This window comes from Nothobranchius furzeri, chromosome 6, assembly GCF_043380555.1.
Source record: "Nothobranchius furzeri strain GRZ-AD chromosome 6, NfurGRZ-RIMD1, whole genome shotgun sequence".
Taxonomy (NCBI): Eukaryota; Metazoa; Chordata; class Actinopteri; order Cyprinodontiformes; family Nothobranchiidae; genus Nothobranchius; species Nothobranchius furzeri.
Window position 1 is genome coordinate 54,992,958 of NC_091746.1, and position 22,418 is coordinate 55,015,375.

Here is a 22,418-nt window from a genome sequence, read left to right on the forward strand (position 1 = left end):
GTTTATTAGAAGACTTGGTGCTGTCCTTGAAAATCACAGCGATCATACAAAATACTAGATATACTGTAGTTTATCTTAGTAAAACAGAAGATTTTGTGATCTAAGTTGTATTTTTAACCTTAATTTCATGTTATGGAGTTAAATAAGTGTTCAATAAAACCCAGCCTTGTGAGCATTCTGATCATTTTTTATTGAGATGCTGATTAAATTCATACTTTTTAAAAAGGAGTGTACTCATTTGTGCTGAGCACTGTATACAACCACAGGGTGTAATGTGGTCATTAGAGAGGTGGGTGCTGACAGTAGAGCACATTAACACTGTGTTCCTCACAAAATCACCTGGTGTAAATTTAGTAACTCCACTTCTATGACTCGGTGCTTCTCTCAGCGCTGATCCATCGCTTCTTTATCTCACCATTCAAAGAAAACCGAATAACGACTCCCACAATGTCCAAGAAGATTCATTTTAGTTTGTTAGATGTTAGTTACTAAAGTTTTTACCCTGTATCCCACAAATTTTAAATAAAGACAATAAGGTTCTGTTTAATCCAGTAGTCGCAGGACTCTTACTGGTGCATAAAATATTTGAAAATGGAACATAAATGGAGGTTTTTCAAGGTTTAGAAAGTATTTTTTTTATTAGATTGTGGCACAAAAACTTTAATTAAATGAGAAAAGGGAGTGAAATAATCCTCACCAGTGTAAGGAGCTTGACAATATCAAAACATTGTTGAATTAGTTTTGTGCAGATGTTTATGAATCCTTTAGTGTAGTTATTTTTCCTACTTGCAAAAGCTAATTTCAAATTCTCTCTTTTTTTAAATCTTTGAATCTATAGAAGAAGACTCTCATGCATTAAAAATACAGATTTAGAATAAAAATGAAAGTTACAAGAACGACCAGCGGAAAGATGAAGACTCACATCCCAGACGGAAAACTAACTCAAGCATTTTAAATACATAAAAACAGTATTACTTAATGTTTGTGTGTGCTCTGCTCCCTGCTATATATCATTATCAGTCTTCAGATTAGGAGGTGGGCCTGACTGGGGAAGCGAGGGATTAAGAGAAGGAAAGAGAAAAGGATTAGCAGAGCGAATGAGAGAAAAACAAAGAGAGCGGAGAGAAGGGAGGGGTTTGGATGAAACCCTGATGCGTCACACTTGCCAGAGAGAGAGAGAGAGAGAGAGATTGAGACGGAGCTTTCCCATACCTTTCACCGCTGGAGTGGATCTCCCTTTACGCACACGCACACCTGATTGGACCTTCTAATTATTTCTCATCGTCTTTGACCGCTCCTTCCCCTCCACTAATGTTTGTGCCGACTTGTGATTGGTGGTTTTGGTGTGTGTGATGGAGTTTTGCCTCTGTGAGTCAGCCAGAAGGGCAGCCTAGTCTAGGTGAGTACTATATTTTTATTTGACTGAACTCACCTCACATGCATTTGTTTTGGAAGTTGCATTGCAAAACAGTAAGTCTGCAATAAAGACTGAAGTTCGGTTTCCTCTCTAGTCTCATCACATCTCAGTTGTACAGTATGTATGATTATTCTTGCTGGTTTTCTATTATTATCCTTTTATTACGCTGTGGGCATTTTGCTTATCTGTCAGTTCTCATCTCATTTTTTTCCTGCTTGGCTAAATTGGTCCCAATTATTTTCCACGATAGACCCCTGAAGGGCGCAGCGTACCCACTGAGTGGATTATTGATCGCCTAACATCAATTGGACCCCACGACATAGAAGTACTCTCACATGCTCTTTTGTTTGTACCCTCCTCAGCCATGGGCGGCCTCGTTCTAAGTGACTTACCTGTCTCTGCCTATATACCATATTTTGGAGATGAGAATGGAACCGAGAACGCTAGATGTTTGCTAACCCATTCCAATTTACATTGCTTGGCTGAACTGGGCTAATTTGCCTTATGCAACTTTAAAATTAGTTTTATGTTTCTGTGGATGGAACTGGGACAGAGGTATCAAATCAGACAAGTCTCAGCCAGAAGGAAACAACCGATTAGACTTTTTCTGGAGGATATGAGCTGCTTGTCATTTTAGCTTTAAGACCTGAGAGGTAGAAATGTTTGTATGATAACAAATTTCACATCATAGGTTGATGTAAGTGCAAATGCCACATGTGTAATAGCATCAAAATGTATAATTTTATCATCTTTTCTCGTGACAATATTGCCCCACTACTGTCTCATCTGGTCTGTGTGCTTGTGTGTATGCGTGTCAGTGGAGAATGCATACTCATGCATGCACTTGTGTGTTGCCAGCTGGCAGAATATAGGCCATGGAGGCGCTGCTGCTTCTGCTCCTGCAGCATGACACGTACTGACATGGAAAGGACCAAAACCAAGCAGCGTTCAATATGCATCCAAACTCACACCAGCTCTTCCTTTTGTTTTTCTGCCCGTTAATAAACATTCTACTAGCTTGCAGCTTGATGTGTTTTGTTGGACATTCTTAAGGGCTTCCTGTCGTCTTCACTTAACACTTTCCACTCGAATGTATTTTTAATCCTCTTGGCTCTCTGTTTTCACTCAGACTTCACTTTCTAATTCGCTGTGACACTTTTCTTAAACTCTTTTCTCTTTGTAGGCACTTTGACGAAATGAACTCTGTGACCTTTATGTGTAGCAGCTGTAACTAATGTGACCCCTTCGTTGACATCAGTAAATCAAATCCAAACAGAGGATTTTTGTTGATGTTATCAGTTCATCTTTTTTCATAGTCAGGTTGATTTATCTCTACAAATTGGTGTAAAATGTGTTTTTCCTTCTAAAAATTGCAGCTGTTTAGACTTAGCAGTTTTATAAACACATTTGTAGTTAATCCAGAGGTTACTTTAGTTGTGCTCACTACATCAGCAGAAGTCTATTGTTACTTGCTTAGTACTGTCTAATCAGAAAAGTTCTTGAAGTATCGGTGAGGATTTGGGCCACATTCAATATTTGATGGCTTCACCATTTTCCTCTGATTCTATGAACTCATCGTCATCCTGCAGTTTAGCTGTTCAGAATTTCTTTTAGAGCTCCTAAACAACAGAAATAGCAGGAATTGTTTTAAGAATGACATAAGATCCTAAGCGCACAAATTCCACTTCTGAAAATTAAAGGATGAGTGCTACCTCTTACAACGAAGCACCACACTCTGAGTAGAGCTGTAGATTGATTGAGTGCACATGTTTGTTAAGCTGTTTACTTAAAATTTTTTTTTTTGGGGAATCTTCCTTTTTTTCTGTGTTGCACCTTTACCAAGATTTTTAGAAGAGAGTTTATTTACTGTAACATCATTGCATCATTTGTAAAGCTCTTACCACAAAACACTCATCTGGCCACATAATCTTGTGCATTTAGCTGATATCTGTCTGCAATAGTATAATACATTTTAATAAAAGATTAGTGAATGTTACCAGTCTGATGTGAACATTCATAAGACCTTTGGTCCATTCGTGTAAATGTGTTCACAAGAGCTGTCATAGTGCGACTGACTAATCCCTCACAGAGATGTGTGCCAGGTCACAGCCCTGCCAGCACCAGGTCAAATCTCTAAAGACAGAATCATGTTTGACTACAAGGCTGGCAGCCCGTCTGCACATGATGTAGCACAAACTTGACTGAATGGGAGGAACATATTGTTGGTTTTGGAATATGCATGGCACCCTGATTATAACCTTTTCTCATTGCTGGAGCCAGAGCAGTCTCTCAGGACTCGGGGACTTCTTGTTAGACTGACCTTATCTTCCGCATCTAATCACATTAAATTGGGATCTGGAAAGTTTTGAAGCTGCACCTCACAACCTTTGTCATGTTCTTTGAGCCCCATTATTACCAGTTTCTGTGAGTACCACTGCTGTTCAGCTGTTGCCATGAGAGAGAGTTATCAGTGTGCAAAAATGTTAAAAGTGCCCTAGAATACAAAATCACATTTACCTTGTTTTTGTTGAATACAAGCAATCTGGTGTGTCTAATGTACCATACCAAAAGGTCTGTACCATCTCCAAACTACTTTTTTTATTTAGATAGATAGATAAATAGATAGATAGATAGATAGATAGAAGATAGATAGATAGATAGATAGATAGATAGATAGATAGATAGATAGATAGATAGATAGATAGATAGATAGATAGATAGATAGATAGATAGATAGATGATAGATAGATGATAGATAGATGATAGATAGATAGATAGATAGATAGATAGATAGATAGATAGATAGATAGATAGATAGATAGATAGATAGATAGATAGATAGATAAAATTTTATTGTCTGAGCCCCACAATGACACATAAATCCCTTATAGTAATGTTGTAAACGCCACTTACAAATGATTCTTTTTCACAAAAGTTGGTTTGACACCTCATGAACATGAGCACACTACCTTGCATTTGCATTTCTCAACCCACTTCAACAGCGACAGTATATAAACATGGGTCACATTAATGCTAACCACAGAACAACACTATCTCAAGCTGCTGCTGATGCTAGCCTGAGCTGCTGCTAATGATAGCCTGAGTTACTGCAAATTCTAGCCTCAGCTACTGCTAACGCTAGCCTCAGCTACTGCTAATGCTAGCCTGAGATACTGCTCATGCTAGCCTGGTTTACTGCCAACACTAGCCTGAGATACTGCTCATTCTAGCCCAAGCTATGGCTAACGTCCTTGTTGGGTAATAAAGCAACAAAGAAGAATAATGTGAGCCCCAACAAATGTTCACAAGCCCCAACAAATGTTCACAAGCTATACAAACCCATTGAAGCGTGACGTCAAGTGTCCACCCCCCAGCCTCAGGCTGGAGGGCAAGAAGGCGGTACCTCCCTGTTGACCACAGTTGTGTTTATATGTTAGTTGTCAATAAACAGAGCTAAATGGCTGCAAAATAACATCTGTTAGCATGGTTAACACATGTAGAGCTGTAGGCTACACAAGTAGACAAAGAGAAAGACAGTAAAGTTAAAATTTACTGGTTTCAGCTGATAAAATATGCTGAAGGGAGTGGCTAAAGGCCAATAGTGCAAATTCTCATGATTGAATTAAAAAAATATCTGCCCCACATGTCCAGAAACAAACAAGTTGTATCCATCTAATGACTTTATTATATAATGATGCGGGACCGTGAGGATGAGGAGCTGGGGAGAACCGACTGCCTCAGCAGCTCCAACAGCTGGGAGGAGCTGTAGGCTGGTCAGTCTTGAGAATTGAACGTGTGTGAAAATGACAACACCGGTGTGGTGTGTAGTTCTGTGTGGTACGTTACTGCGGTCCACTCACAAAAAGAACCTTTACCCTAACCATAACCACCCAGTTACCAAAAATGTATGTTTTGCATAATTATAATGCATGAAATTACTGTGTCTAGCACAATTTTATGTTTTTGATTTATGGTTAGGTAAAGGCTGGTTAGGACACTCATTTTTTGTAAGTGGATGGTTCCAACTCGCGGCTGGGTTGAGCTGAAACATATCTTGAGGCGGGAAATCAAATCGATGTAACACCTGTTCTGAGGACTGTCGTCCCTAATGCTAGCCATGGATCTGGGGCCTCGTTTATCAAGCTTGCTTACGCACAAAACGGGGTCGGAAAACTGCGTAAGCAACTTTCCACGCAAACTTTGGGATTTATGAAAGAAAACTTGGTGGAAAAATGTGCACAACTTTAAGTTGACTAAGGACCTGGCTTACGCACATTTTGGACATGGAGAGCACCTGCAGTGCTGCTGCTGAGAAGGATAAAATTATGAAATCCTGCAGCATTATCACTTGTACTGCTTCGTGTTCACACAGAACAAGACCCCCCACGCACACACGCGCGTGCGTACACACACATGCGCGCACACTCTCTCTCACACACACACACACACACACACACACACACACACACACACACACACACACACACACACACACACACACACACACACACACACACACACACACACACACACACACAGCCTGAAGCGCAGAATACGGAATGCAGAATATCAGCAGGGGGACAGATTGAGACAAAATGTCATACGACTGTGACGGTGTGTGTCCTGTCACTGTGACCCGATTGATAATGCACCCTAGCTACTTGTACAGGGGAGATCTCCATTTGGCTGACTGGTTAGCATGAGTGACTTTTACCCCGGAGTCTGGGGATTGAATCCCGATTGGACCATTTTTTTTATATCCGCTATTGTAAAATTAAGAGGAAGTTAGATGGCATTCAAATTTGGATACCGCCCAAGCCTTTGCTGAGCTTAAGTATGGTTTTAGTAAGGATTCTATGCAATGTTTGATAAATGAGACCCCTGGAAGCTTTATGCTAAACATCGTTAGCTTTGAGATGTTTATTTTTTTGTTCATTTGCACAAAGATGTGTTAGATAAGCTAACGTAGTGAGATCTAAATCCCTAGGTTACATGTTGTTGGCTCAAAGGATGGAGATACAGCTCTGGATAATGGCTGGAGGCGGGGTTCTTGCCCTCCAGCTAGTGTGGATGTGTGCAGTTTCTCGGATGTAAACAGTAACTTTTAATGGGTTTAGAGACTCAAAGAACATTTTCCAATTGTATAAAACGTTCTCCTAGTTCATCTCAAAGGTGGCAATTGTCAAAGTAACATCCTTGGGAGTGTTAGGGTGCAGAGTATCAGTGATCGTAGGCCGATCAAAATCAGCTAAAGTTAACTTTTGCTGCTGAGTCTTCATTGAACAACCTTACAGCTCTTTTACAAATTAACACACTTTGTTGCACGGCAATGCAGGATACTGAATATAAAACAACAGAACAGCAGAGAGGTGATTCTTGGACAGTGAAATTGTCATTAGTCACACTTCTCTTTTCATTCTAGTACCATTGTGACTCAGACACAAGGCTCTTTTGCGTGGTTTGAGCGTTCTGCAGCAACAAAACCAATCTGCTGAATGTTGACAGTTAATTACACTGTAGCACTGTAATCAAACGGCTGCCATGTAAACGTTGCTAAATACAAGTGGAGAGACTGTAATAGAACGGCCATGCATGAATGTCAGCTAAGCAGCATTTTCTGAGTTAAGCGAGCCAGTATGATTACTCCCGATTTTCCAGGAACATTTGGAAAGCTGTGGTTGGAACTTCTTTCATTCTACTCTAATTTGTTGGTCAAAGCTCTTCAAATCCTGGTAGACAAGCCAAATGATTTGCAGGGAATAAGTTAGTGTGTGTTCAGACACCATTTTGGAGGTTTAGATGGAAAACTTAAGAGCAAATTCAAGAATTTGGTAAAGAAATTTGTAATTTCAATTATTTCAAAGAAAAATTTGCTTCAATCAGAATACTAAATTGGTTTAGATAACATTTTCATCCGGCAAGAGGTAGATTGGAGTTAGTTTGATGAACGATGAACGAAACGGTGTTTAGCAATTGCTCCTCTGATTTTATTGGCCTATGTATTTTGCGCCAGTGGAGATAAGTGACCCACAGTGACATGTATGTGTGTGTGTGTGTGTGTTTGGCCATGCCTAATGCACTTCCCTCCAACAAGCTTATGATGTGGCTCTGTAAATGTGCAAAAGCAGAAACAGCAGAGCACCCACTGGGGCTGTGCTTCTAAAACTGTCATCTGCATCACACACATTTGTTTCACTTTTTTATTTTTTTCAAATGGCGATCGGGGACCCTGTCGCACTATACAGCCATGCATAAACACTGCCAAGCTTTTCCAGATGGCACGCTGGGCCTCTAAATCAGCAGATTAGATTTAACACCATGTGATTAAGTTGAATTGGAGGGGTTTTACGTTGACATGGGGGGAAGGGTTAGAGGTTTTCTCAATTTTTTGTTGGTTTTGACTCTGAATTAATGCGCTGATCGTGTGAGATAACGTGTGGGGGAGTTTATTTAGGTCTGACATACCATGCATCTGATGCTTGCTCTGAAGGGTAGCGTTGTCTGCAGGCTCACATCCACTTGATGTGAAGCGAAGCATTGACCCAGAGGTGCTCTCCACGCTCCTGTGTGATAGATTCTGCTCTTCTGAAACGGCAACAACACATTACAACAAAATGTGTCGGGTCACATTTCAAGCCGTATCTTTTAACTTAAACTACACACTGTAGTAATTCTGAACCCCTGCATTTCATTTACACCTTCAACTGTAGCATACATGTTACCTACACTTGTGTCCTAATCTGTTTTTAAAGACAGACCAGTCACTTCTTTGGTCTGTACCAAATGGCATTCATAAGGGAGTTTCCTAAATGTCTCAAATGTTTCACAGTTTGCAGGGCCTTCCCCTCATGTTGCTGGAACTTTGAACATATTCAACAAAACGTAAGATAAACAGTTCTCTTAAAATAGACACAGTAATTTTTGTTGCGTGAATCTTATCTTAAATACTTTTTAATTTAGTTTTTGAGTCTAAAGTACAATAGATGTGAGACAAGTTTTGGGACAGGCTCGCAACCAAGTTGGGAGCAAAATAAATCAATTTTAGATGCTTTTTTGACAAAAATTCAACCAGAAAACTGCAACAACTGTTTCCCATATGAAACTTAGCGGTTATGGGAGGACCTTTTACTTTCAGGTGGATCATCTGAACTATTGGTCTGCATAACTGTCAATCATTCTGGTGAACCATTCATGCAAGGCCGTCGTCGTACGTGCTTGTTGCTAGGTAGTTTTGACTTCCTGCACATTCTGTTTGTGTAGCGCGATAGCCTTCATTCCTCCCTGTTCTCACCGGGTTCTTTTGAATATGGCTGAGAGCCGCAAGAGAAAAAGTGACTAATTTCAACGATGACGTTGAGTTAGACCGGTTACCGGGTTAAGATGGATGGATTGATGGATGGATGGATGGAGGGACGGATGGAGGGACGGACAGACGGATGGACCATTTGACTTCCCAAAACCGCAGCGCTTCCGTGGCACAGCGCATTTTTCTTCTGTGCGCCCCGGGTTAAGAACAGTCATTCAAAGGATGATGAAAACATACATTTAAAAAAAGTAGTTAATATGAATGCATTTGTGATTAAACAAGATGGCAACAATTTTGTATTTACTTTAGAATTTGGAGAAAAGGTCTGAAGGCACCTTCTATGGTTCCTGGGGGCACCATGCTGCCCACGGGCACCAGGTTGGTGACCCTTGGTTTATGATATGCAAACACAAACTTTAAAATAACATTTTTGTATTTGAAGCAATACTTCTTTATTGTTTGGTTTACAGTTTATAAAATGGCAAAAAAGTAAAACGTGAAAACCAGAATCGGTGGTTTGGCCTGAGCTACTAGTTGATGACACTTCTTTTGGAAATGGGCGCGTCATACTGCCCCATAGCAGTCCTCTTGTCTTCTTTATGAAAGATTTACCTGTTTAAAAAAATAATTGTGGTGGTGGAAGCTTTTCTTGCATGTTCTGCTCTTTTGAAGTCTGCTTTGAATATTTTAATGATGTTCTGGTTTGGGGACTGTTAGGGCCATTCTAAGGGCCAACAGCCTTCAGCTTACCCCTCTTGAGACGGTCCATTGTGGATTTTATAGTGTGTTTGCAACCAATATCTTGTTACTCAAGGCATTTTCTATTCATCTTTGGATTTTTTTTTTTCCAAAAGGGGATTTTTTTTCTTGGTGTGACTGGCTGTAACCCAAGCTTCTAGTATGACCAGTTTTTCTCTCAGCAGAAAGGATGGATGCTTGGTAACTTTTTAGAGATCCGGATCTTTTCATTTCCCAGGGAACAAATCTTAACTATTTGTTCACTCAAAAAATAATTTATTTAGCTTTTCAGACTTCTGGCCTACAGTTTTCCTTTAATAAGACAATAGATTAGGAAAACAAGTTGTTTGTTACATAAAACTTTCCAAGTCTGTGCAAAGCAGTAAAATAAATTTACATTGTAAATTACAGCAACTAAAGGTGTGAACATCCTCTTTAAATCCCATCAAATACAGCTAATATCCACCAGTAAAGCCAATTAAAACATGCCTATGCGACACAGCAGGAGTCCTGAACTGCCACTGTCAGGCCGGTGGGGATTCAGATGGTACAAAGGTCATGTTAGTGCATGTGCCCCATCAATAAAACAGTAGCAGAACCCATTTAAAGTTTGCAAACGGACTAAGTTTATATACCTTATTGATGACGCCAGTGCATAACGTAGTTCTGTTGTTTCATATTAGAAATGAAAGCAGACTGAATGTAAAGTAAATGAAGTGCATTCTATGAGCTGAACTAATTGTATCATTTAAAATCTATTCCCGTTCAGGTTGAAACTAAATTGATTTCCAGATGCATAAAACTGTGATTGCAGCTACTTTGTGGTTATCAAAAACCTTTTAAGACTTGAAATCTGTCACTGCAGAAGATAACCCTAAAACACACCAGACCTTTAATGAATAGCAGGAGTGGAGAGGCAGGAAATATTTACAGATGCAGATAAGCTTTTAGATAAATACGACTTTAAAGTTATAATTATAGAAACACAACCATGAATTTCTTGAGCAAGCTTGTAATTGTTAAGGCTACAAGGTTTTTAGGGTGACCGTAAACGTTTTTTTGTTGTTGTTGTTGCAGCCATTTGTGTCTTTCAGCTCAAACCCATCATTTGTCTGATGAAATTCTAAATTCTGTCCTTAAAATTCAGAGTTAACATTTATTTAGACAAACCGAAAAACCTAATTTTACAAGTTCTTCTCCAGACTTAAATGCACCCTCAACCTAGTAATGAGCTTCATCTTTTTATGGCCTAAAATGCTGTTAGTTTCTTTTTTACTTGTGTTTATTGGTTTAAGTCAAAAGGAAAATCAACAGTGATGTCTTTATTATGGTGGTTGAACCATAGATGCAGATGTATAAACTAAAACTATAGCCCTAAGCAGAATTACTCAGACATGCATATCTGCCTTTTATTTAACAAACATCAAAGAAAAACTTGACGCCATCTCATAATTCTGCTTAATGCAGACACGCTGCATTAAGACTTTTGGTTGTCTGCATTTGTGTTCTTATTTAGACTTAGGGCCTGAGCAATCAGACATATTTTAGACAGAAGAGGTTGTGCTTGTTCACTTTTAGAACAAGTTACTACATCAAAAAATACTTAATACGTGCTTTACGGTCTTTGAGATGAGTATTTTCCCATGTTTTGAACCGCCGTGGCAGTTTTCCGTCAACCATTAATGGTATTTCAGTCACTCTTATTAGAAACCGTAAGGCAAATCTTCTCCTGTTGCAGAAGTTTTAGATGCTTTTTAGTAAAATTTAATCTGCATTTGCGTAAAGTGTTTGGGAAAGTTTCAACCTGAATTTGAGAAGCACAACAATGCTTTTAAAAAGTTCCATTTGCGCACATCAATTTTGGCATAAAAACTGGACTAAGAAATGACTAAAATATAGTAGCAGTAGTGGCGAGTTCTGTATCTTTCATCGTCTTTTATTTAAAGGAAGATTATAATTTTGTTGTCAGAAGACGGAATCTACTTCAGAATAAAACGGACACTTTTTCTTCATGTTTAATAATTTTCCTTTTACTCTTGATTTTCTCCAGTTTGATTCCGTTTAACCTGTGTACAAAGAGAAGTTTCTTGTTTACCACAGAAGTGAAGTGAAAGTCCTCTTCCTCTCAGCTTTTCTTCCTTCAAGTGTTTATTTTTTGGCAGCAGCAGGTGGAAAGAGGGACTTAGTGTTGAATGGATGAGTGGCACAATGGATTTGGTCAAAGTTAAGAGCTTTTTTGTATAATTTAAGTCAATGTGGACATATTTAAGTTTTTTTTTTGTTTTCTCTCCCTTTTTTGGGCCTTTAAAAAATCAGCACTACATTTCTATTAGTAACAGCCCCTCCTCTAATCTCCTACCATGTTATTGTTTGGGTTTGTTTAATGTATACTTTTCCCACTGTCCCGCTGTTATTGTTCCTCCTTTCTGATGTCAGTCATGCTTGATGTTTCTCATCGCAAGCTGTTCCACGTCTTTACCCCACTGTCTTTCCCAGACAAAAGACTCCTCATCTGGGCTTAATGCCAACCAGGTTAGCCTTTCTCTTTTGCTGCGTCCCCAGGAGGTTTGAGATTAAAATGAGACAGTCTCCTTTTCACCGGCTGTATACCCTAAAATGACAGCCGGTTGTCTGGAAAATGGAGTGGTCAATGATTATACTCCTTGTTATTTTTCCTGTGCGTAGCGCCCCATCAGCTTGACTGGAACAGGTCAATGCTTTTCTAAAAGTGTTGGATCTGAGAGGTTTTACATCAGCATTGTTTTGTTTCAAATATCAATGGACAATTGCACCATTCTTCATTAAAAACATATGTCCTCTGACAAAGGCATATTTTGCACTCTCACTGGGGGTTGGAGATAATGCAAATTGACATTTTTTTGCCTTTTCCCTAGATTTTCATGATGTATTGAAGCAAAGCAAGGGGCCTTCTATTGTCTATGGTTTTAATGTCTCAGACAATGTCTGAAAATCAACCCTTTCGGGACATTGCTTAGACGTCAGCATATCGTGACCGAGTATATCATAATTTAAACAATTTATGGGTCCTGGAGATCAGCTGTGTGACTTAAAGGAAGACTAGGCAGTTTAGGCTTACTTTTAGCACCCTCTAGTGTCCGTTTGTAGAACCGAAAGCAAAAATTATCTCCTCGATGGTAGTTTGTCTTTTCAACACCTTTATTTGAACGCTGAAATGTCTCCCCAGCCTTCCTTAATGTCTACAGGAGTGATTAATCTCAAAATTAAATTAGCTGTGTTCATTATCTAAAACATGCTGAAAGCAGACTGCAGCGCCAGGTATGCCCGCTCAATTTTTTTCTAAGTCCCAACAGACTCGACCGGCAAATCAGAAATTGTAAATGGAATATTCTGGCTAGAGGGGGCAATAGGGGTTGAGTGGCCTTTCATTAACCCTGTTCATTTTAGCACATTCCGGCTAAAAAAATAATTTAAATAGGAAAAAGTTGTAAAGCATCCTTTAAAAAGCAGCATTCAACAACCAGTGCAGTTTTTAATGGTGTTTTGTAGAAGACCATAAAGCAGCATTGTTGTGGGATTTCTGCCACATTTATTAGTGATGAAGGTTCAGAAACAAATTTTGTTTTTTGCTGATTCTTTTGGCAACATATGTTGATATAATAAGTCACAAACCATCAGCATGAGTTAACAACAAGTCCCGCCTAGTGACTCTACTGAGTTATTTCTGAGTACCTACCCTAGTTCCGGTACTTTGCTGGGTCTTGAAATGGCCTGCAAATTGGCCCTTTCGGGTGAAATGGAGACACTCACATGCTGCAACGTTCTGGTAAAATAGTTTGGCAGTTCCGATAGGAGAAACGGGCCTAATGTGCTGTGTGGAAATATTTAGAAACAGCCTCCAGGTAGCTGCACAGACTGCATCCTCTCATGCTGGTTACAGAGGAAATAACTGCTGTGTCCAGACCCGTAAATGCAGTATTATATGGGCAAAAACTGACTAAAGTTATAATAAAACGGTCCACTTCCTCTTACAAACAAATATATTTTAAAGATTGTTACTTTAACTTTCAGTCAAATTGAAAACTATACAAAGGTTTTAGCTGAGGTGACAGTGACTTGATGCAATTTGCTGGGTTCCTTATACAGGAAACATTTTTTCTGATTGTCTTAATGAACTGACCTGAATTGGAATGTTTATTATGTGAAGTGCCTTGAGATGACTCTTGTCGTGATTTGGCGCTATATAAATAATCTTGAATTGAATTGAACTGAACTTAAAGTCCTGATTATAAAATTTGGTCAAATTTGATATCCTGGCCTGCCAGACTCCTCCTCGGTTTAATTCTGCACAGAGTCTGGGGACTCTCCTATTCAAATAACCCCACCCCGTGAGAGTTCTAACCGAGCCAATCAGCGCTGAGTACCGTACGTTACACACATCGGCCACACACCACAACGCCAAGTTTGTCATAAACATGGTGACTGAAGTGGAGTTCGTTGCTGCTCTTTCCTTTGTTCTAAATGATTTGAACAGGTCTTTAAAACAGCAACAAGTAGAAGTGCTAAAAGCATTTCTTCTAAACAAAGATGTTTGCGCTGTCGCCAGACTCCATTTTTACTACAGCTAAAAAAAACTACAGCGTAGCGGACGTCACACACAGCGAAGCTCAGTTTCTCATAAACAACAAAGACAGCGGCGGAGTTCACTGCGACTCTTTCCTCTGTTCTAAATGACTCAAATGTCTTTAAAACCACAAGTAGAAGCACTAAAAGCATTTCTTCAAAAAAAATAAAAGATGTTTGCGCCGTTGCCAGATGCTATTTTTTTTTACTACAACTAGAAATTGACCGCGTCGTGCGGTACAGTCGGGACTTCCGTCTTTTTTCTGATTGGTCATTTTTGAGCTGCCTAGTCCCGCCCCTCAAGTGCCTCTCTGCCTGTGAGTTACCAGACTCATTTTCTGTGCAGAATTAAACAGAGGACGAGTCTGGCAGGCCAGGCTACAAATTTGATGAGATTGCTTCAAAATGTTCCTGTTTTGTCAAAATTGGCAAATTTTAAATGTTGCAAAGGACAAAGTAAATGCTTTGTTGTGATTTTCATCAGATTAAACAGGATCAGTTTGGGTGTTCATCTATTTACTCAGTGTTCATTTTTACGTTTAATAGTTTGCACACCAACATAATCAATAAAACATAAACAATGAAAGAGCAACAGACAGGGGAGGTTAAGAAGACCCAAAGGTCTTATGAATCCACCTCCCCAAAGACAAACTATTTAAGCAGCTGAAGCAAACAAACAAAAACAATCAATTACAATTTACAAATATAAAAAACATATACATCATGTGCTACTACATAAATTTTAACTGTTGTCTACAATAATAAAGTGCAGCTGTGGCTCGGAGAGTCTGTGGTAGTTTATTCCAAATGAAAGGCCCTTTATATTTACGAGTATTTACCTTAAAAAATCACTACATTGTCCTGTTTTATATGTGTGTACTTCTGATGAAAATATAAAAAATATGTGAAAAACTTGCGGTAAATCTGTTATTCATCCCTTTTAACCAGTGATGGGAATAATGCCGTTTAAATATAATGGCGTTACTAACGGCGTTCTTTTTTTGGGTAACGGAATAATTGAATTAATTACTTTTCCCACTGTTGCAACGCCGTTACCGTTGGTGATGGAAGGTTGTGTGTTACTATGTGCTCGTCGAACGTTGAGCAGCAGTGTGAGGCTTTCTGACCGCCACACTTTAGCTGCAGCCAGGGAGAGAGAGGTGTTGGTAACGCACTTACAAACACGATGATGATTGGCCGGGTGGGCGGAGACCCTCAGTCACTGCATGCTGTAGACACAACAGAGCAGTGATGGGAATAACCGCGTTACAAAAAAATGTTTTTCAGTAATGAGCAATCTAATTAATTACCGTCTTCTTTTATCAAAACGATCGTTTCTGTTACTGATAAGAAAAAGCGTGTGTTAAGCCTCGCGGTGTGTTGAAGCTGTCATCAGCTGATCAGGAGCTAAACGGTAGATGTTTTCATCCAAGCGCATCACGGCCCGTGAAGAACGAGGAAGAAGTGATGAATAGTCTACGGCTGCAGGTGTGGATCTGCAGCCGTGCCCATCTTAGCGTGACAGCGGGACATCCCGAAGGTCTGCTCACCTGTTCACCGCTCAGACGTCACGATCTTCTACCTTCCTATATCATCCAGTGTAGTCCCGCTGTAACACTGATGCATCAGTCTCAAACGTCATGGAGCTCAGGTGTTATTAGAAATACCTGTGTGTGTGTTTACCACCCAGCTTCAGCTCTTCTGTGGTTGGGTCTGACCCAAGTTTGTACATTTAAGTCCTACATCTGATTTGTCTCTTCTAGTGTCTTTTTAAAGGATTTTATTTATTTATTTAACCTTGACTAGATCACCAGCAACAGAAATGCTACTAAAACACACAATTATGTGAAGCTGGAAAATTTAAAATACTGTACAAATTTACATTTATTTCTGTAATTTAACTAGACCGAGAGACCATTTAAAGGCTCGGGAAACTTTACAGGTGCTTCTATTTGCAATTTTAAATTTTAGCTAATTGGAGTCTTGTTAAATATCACACAGTGACCTTTTAATAGTCTAGATAAGTGTAATGTTCCTGTTAGTATTTTCCCCTGTTAAGTGCTTATTTATTTAAATTATGCAGGTTTATAAAAACATTTGGACATACATTTTATTATGTTCCAGTCATTAGTCATTTATATTTCACTATTGTAGTAATTTATAATTAAGAGGGGAAACCATTTTTCTTGCATTCTTTAATGAGAAAAGTAACTAAGTAGTTATTTTTCTTGGTAATTAGTTACTTTTATAATCTTGTAACTCGGTAAATAACTAAGTTACTATTTTGACAAAGTAATTAGAAACTATAACTAATTACTTTTTAAAAATAACGATCCCAACACTGCTTTTAACACAGCTTTTCATTAGCTAGTGTTTAGTTTACAAGCCTTGTGCTTTAATTTTACCCAACCCTGACAAATATCTGTAAAAAATGAGGGTAAAGGTTAGACTCATTCAAAGGAATTTCTTTGACAACACCTTTCCCTCAGGTTACTGAGGGGCTGTTTGGACCTGGCTGACGTAGTTTTGAAGTGTGAGGTGGATTAACTCTCTGGTGATGAAGAAGAGTGTGACAGAAGAGGAGACAACGACAGGGACTGATCTGATACACAGAGAGGTCGTGTCTGGAGTGACATACAGTTTCTGAAAAGTTTCTCAGATAGAAGTAAACAAAGTCAGAGATGTAAACAAAAACAAACAGAATGAGGAGACAAAAGGAAAGATGGAGTTCTGCTTTGTGGTCCGAGTTTGATAGCTGAGTTTCATGAGCTATAGTTAAAAGGACGGAGGCGTGAGTCTCCATAACCATAGCAACCTTCCTGGAGCCCTGTGACGGACAGATAATAGAGTGAGAGGAGTTCCTTTCCTTTCCTTTTCTCTTCCTCACCCCTCCCTTCCTCCCTCCCTCTTTCCCTCTCTACCACTTGTTCTCACTTCCATTCCTGCCTTTGGCAAGTTGTTGGATTCTCGCATCTTACAGGATTCAGGCTTTTTACGCCGCAGGCCTGGAGTTTGTCTTCATTTCTTTTTTCGTCTTTAAAAAAAAAACATTTTGTCTTATATGTGGGCTCTGAAGTTTGAACATCAGCTCCGCAAATGTTGCTCCAAACAGCCGCCACCTCAATCTCTTGTTGCTCCCTGTCTTGACTGACTTTTATGGACTCTCAGAACTGTTTGTGGGTTTTATTTTTGTGCATCCAGAGAGCGGTTGTGCCTCGGCACACGGAGAAATGTGCTCCAAAGGCACTGTCTCAGCTCGTGATTCCTTTGTCTACGTTTCAGAGGCTGTGCTGTCAAACCATGGTGCTGCCCCCGAGACCAATCTCCCTGAGAATATGCAATGCATAACAGTAAGTGAAAGACAACCTTTTCTTTCCCTCTTCATGTTCTTGTTTGTAAAGTTTTAACATGCTTACATTTTCTGTTAGTGGATGCAAATTAGCTTAAAGAGTGTAAATTATGATGCTAATGCTGTCTTTGCTGTACATTTTTAGGGGTTTTAGATGAGGACATAACTTTTTGCTTTTATATTGTGGCAGCTGCCACTACATTTGAGTCCTTTTATGCGTTGTGTTTGCATGTGCGTGCACAGTGAATGGTTAGGTCTATTTAAAACACAAAGCAGTCGACCCATGACATTGCATTGTGCCCAACAAAGTCATCGTGTATAGGCATACCTTCAGTGCGATTGTGACTGCACAGATTCCACCTTACACATTCTCAGCAGCCGTAGCAACTAATTTAATTATATGTTTGAACTTTGAGCAGTGAATGGAGCAAAACGTCATTTAGTGAAAGACGATGTTTATCAAAAGGCCTTTCGTGCATGTGAGCTGCATGTGGAGCAGAAAATAAGAATTGTGCAGTCAGATGGATAGAACTCTGTTTCTCTTGACTGTTATCGTATCTTTCCCGTGTCTGTCCCTTTTCTATTTTAGATCTTGAGATATCTTAGTCTGCTTCCTGTTTTGTAGTTTCTGGATGACCAGTTCCAGCATTAACAGGAAGAAACCATGGTGATAACTAAATGAATCAATTAATAGTGTCAGCATCTGCAAATTAGCTCCCAAAACCACACGAACAGAAATGCATTTGCATGTAAAGATTTTTCTGGTTAGACATAAAAACAAAATACAAGATGGGGACGGTTATCAAGCCTTAAGTGTTTGAGAGACTCAGAATAAAAACACTTTTATTAGGGCTGTCCCGATACAACCTTTTCACTTCTGATAAGATACCGATATTGCAGCCTTCAGTATTGACCTATACCGATATCAATCCAATATATCAGCACAAATCATACATACTTTGACCTATTTATAATGGATTTAGAGTGCATAAAATGCTCGATCAAATGATATTACTCAAACAGAAAACAAAAGCCAGCAACAGTAAGTATAAAAAATAAGTATATAAACTGACAAAATTTTTATTAACCTTTTGTTGCATAAATGTAAACAGCTGAGTTCAGAGACATAAGGGGAAAAAACACAATATTGTTCACTGACCAACTGCTACAAGTTGAATGTCTAAAGTTTCAATTTCACACACTGTGAAAATCCTCATGTTATGTTTTGTGATCCTGCTTCAAATGCATAATGAGGTTGGACGTATTAATCTTCCCTGGTTCTGTTCCACCGCAGGAAACTTGTGCATGACAAGTGTTGCACTGAGCCAAACTGTCTTTTTCAGACTTTAACGAAAATACAGCCACATGGCCGACATTGTTCCATGCTACTTTGCTAGCACACACACTTCTGATCATGTGGACTTTGCATGTCGATCTGGGCGCTGCTGGACTAATATCGGAGATTTTTGATGCAGTCTTATATAATCCGATACAGTGTTTTTGGGCCAATATCAATATCGGAATGGGACATCCTTAACTTTTATTTACTTATAGTATTCTGTTTATCTTTATCTGTTTCCAGACTTACTGTTAATCTTGTCTTCTTGCATCATTTCTGATATTTTAGCTAAAGACTTAGCCTAATATTTATATTTTCTTGTGTAAAGTATCCCTGTAAGCACTTGGTTTGAACCTGCACTAAGTGCCTCTCAGCTTCTGAAACAATCCAACGTGAAAAGGCTAATTCAGTTTAAAGAACTTGTGTATTGTTCAGCAGGATTGGCAGCTTGTTAGTTTGATTCTTGTCACTATTTGAAAAGCTGTTAGTTCTTCAAGCTAAAATCCCACATGACTTATACTCTTACTTTACATCCCCTGGCTGGTGAGCTAGTCTGGCAAACTGCAGCTTAGATTAATTAAAACTGTCTCACAGGAAGAGAATGAAACAGCCAGGAGCCTTCACTTTGTGATTTAAACAGAGAGGAAAACTGTTGACTGCATCAATACAAATCCGTACAAAAGTTTTCAATACAAATCACAAATTTCAAATTTGTGTAAACCAAATCCAGGGTGCAGATTTGACAACTTTGTTAAATTTATGTTTTCCATCTTTTTTGCTGCAGCAGCTTCACGTCACACACGACTGCCTTTCTGTGATTGAACTCTGCATCTTTTCTTTTGAAAGGTTAATTTTATTATCTACAAATAGAAGAACATGGTCATTTAAAATTGTCTTGAGCTTTTTCCGAGCATGTGACGTAGTACTTCAGGTTAAAAGCAGGTGTGATAAAGTATCTTTATTTAGGTGAAGTTGGACTTTGTTGAAGATTAGTTTAGAGTTCTGGGATTTGCATCAAAGACCCGTTACACCCTCCTAAATTCTCTGGTATTAAAGATGCAACTTGTGTGAAGTTGAAGATGCTTCATGATTCTGTAAAGGAGAGATATCCCCTTATGAACATGTCAGAAAACACCACAGCACACGAGGCACAGGAAACGTAACCTTTCAGAAAGATTTTCTTTTAGAGATAGCAAGCCACTTCTCCGTGGCCTAGTGCTTTTATATTCCACCCTGGGAGATCATGGGTTCAAATCAAGCCCCCCACAATGCGACTCTAAAATTTGGCCCAACCCGGAAGTACCAAAAATTGCAGTTCCACCCTCATCCGCTGGGGGCTGGTGTCAGAAGCGAGCAAATCCTCATTGACTCCCATGTTTAAAATACCAATTTCACAGCAGAAATAAACATGTTTACAGCCTGGTACCAAAACATGTTTTTTGTTTAAATGATCTAGTTTATACTCATGACAACTCTGAGGAGGGTGAATTTTTTTCTCACTCTTCTGTTTAAGTGTATTAAAAGCCTAAAATTCTGTATAATTAATGAGCATCAGACCCACTTGACCACAGAGCTAGCTCTGTGGAAATGCCTCAGTAGAGCCTCGGTCTGGCCTGGAAACTGTTCCGGGATTTTGAGTTTTCGTGTTTGTGTATTCTTTTTGGGATATTATTTGTGCAATTGTTGGACAAAATGACTTGCTGTGGCATTAATTGCACTAATAGAGCGTCCAAGGAGTCTCCACTTCATTTTTTTCGGTAAGTAAAATTAAATTTATGTATTTTAGGTCACTGCCGAGCTGAGTTTAGATTTTAACATGTACTGTTTAACCATGAAATTTAAATGTAATAGGGTAAAACCCAGTGCATTTAACATAATGCTGCACTTTAGAAAATGGGTTGAAATAGAACATGTTGGTGGAGCTGGGTTCCGACTGTCGGCTTGTGGAGCTCTCGGGAGACCGATGTTTTCCACCCGTTCTCCCCTCCCTGCAGCTCGGCTCATCTCTGTCTGATCGTGGCTTCTGTGTGCTGCACGGGCTGATGGCTTGTGGAGCTCTGGGATGGAAACCTTTCGACCCGGTTCTCCCCAGCGGCAGCTCTGCGCACCTCGCAGCGGCGCTTATCTGCTGTGCGGCTGCCAGCTTGTGGAGGTCTCGGAGACCTCTGTGTTCCACCCGGTTTTACCCAGCGGTCAGCCCGGCGTATCTCTGACTCAGAAGCTCTGGTGTTGTGCACAGTTAACTCCGGTTGTAGCTAGGTTGCTACCTCGGTTAGCTTAGCTCCCACCTCCGCATTAGCTTTGGGTTAGTTCAGGTTAGCTTGTAGCTAGTTCGACCGGGTGTCGTCAGTTGATCCCAGCCTTACAGCCCCACCCTCAGCTCCACCTCTCTTCCCTTTTTTGGAATTGCCTGGGCTTGACTGAACCTGTGACACGGTCAAAATGGCGGTGGTGGCCACCTCCCATTTTAGTACAAAAATTTATAATTGGAGGCTATGGAAACCCATTATCCAGTATATATGTCGATGGCTCAAATCCACGGTCAGGTCATAGACTTTAAAAATGGGACCCAATGCCTCCCTGCTTGACACTCAGCTTTAAAGGGTTAGATTGGGGGTAAACCACCAAATAGTTCCCGAGGGCAGCCGTAACTGCTGCTCACCGTACCTGTGGACTGTCATTACGTAAAACCAACATGTGACTTTTCCCAGAATCCATGTCAAGGACGAATATTAACATTATTTAGTGTCCTAATTTAAACCTCTAATGCTTTTATTTATTAATGACGTTTGACAATACAACAAATATCAAACAAAAGCACATTTGTAAGCATAAAAGCGATTTTCTCTTGTGATTGTTTTCTCCTTATTTAAGGAAATTAGCAAATAACGTCCAAATAAATCAAACTCATTATGAACAAATATGGAACCTTACAACAGCGATTAACCAATTAATTGAAGTGAATTGCATGATTCTAGTTATAGAAATGTATTTGTAGAAAGTGTTAGTTGTGGTGATTAAACCTAATTAAACAACTACAGTAAATATAAGTAATACATTACTAATCTAGTTAGGTTTAGATATGCAGTTCTAGCTGTGTAGACCTGTTAATTGATTATCTATTTAGGGATTACCTCATTGGCTGTTTCTGTTAACACTCGAAGCCCTTTAGCCTTTGGTACCACTCTGAAACACGTTTGTTGTGCTTTGAAGACACTCCAGGATGGGAACTGTTGGAGAACCGGTAGTTTCAGTATTTTTCAGGGTCAGAATGAAACAGGGGGTCCGTTTAAGCATTAAGCTGTCCCTTTTTGTTTGATGCAGGTTCCACTTGCTCAAGATGCTTTTTTCACTTTATTTTGCTGCATTGCACCGTGAGTAAGATTTGTAACAGCTGTAACTTTTGTAACAACGCTACAGAGCTACGTGTGGATTGTCTTGAGTTACGGCAGGTTTTATTGTCATAAAAGAGAATAGGCAGCAATCATGTGGAAACTTTTCACATCCGTATTTGTGAATGGTCCCCCCCCCCCCCCCCTCCTATTCATCTCCAGCTGAATCAGAGAAACATACGATTGTGTGGTTTCTGAGGGACAGTTGAAGGGGAGATTTAAGGCTGGGAGGAGAGAGAGTACATTTACAGACTAAATTAGGGACGGATAGAAAA

General features: G+C 39.5%; 2 protein-coding genes across 3 annotated transcripts in view; both read left to right on the top strand.

The window, feature by feature from the left end:
• Positions 1-2,617, top strand: part of LOC139070250 (regulator of G-protein signaling 3-like) — a 37,821-nt gene extending 35,204 nt beyond the window's left edge. Inside the window, exons 9-10 of the mRNA XM_070551977.1 lie at positions 1,780-1,866; positions 2,601-2,617. Of these exons, the coding sequence (XP_070408078.1) occupies positions 1,780-1,866; positions 2,601-2,617 (104 nt within the window). The remainder of the gene's footprint in view (positions 1-1,779; positions 1,867-2,600) is intronic.
• rgs3a (regulator of G protein signaling 3a) overlaps positions 618-22,418 on the top strand; it is a 164,709-nt gene continuing 142,908 nt past the window's right edge. Inside the window, exons 1-2 of one of the 2 annotated variants that reach the window (XM_015942701.3) lie at positions 618-1,399; positions 17,346-17,413. In XM_015942701.3, the coding sequence (XP_015798187.3) occupies positions 17,399-17,413 (15 nt within the window). In that variant the 5' untranslated portion in view covers positions 618-1,399; positions 17,346-17,398. Of the gene's footprint in view, positions 1,400-17,037; positions 17,414-22,418 lie in introns of those variants that run through there. The other variant, XM_054744384.2, reaches the window with a different exon arrangement.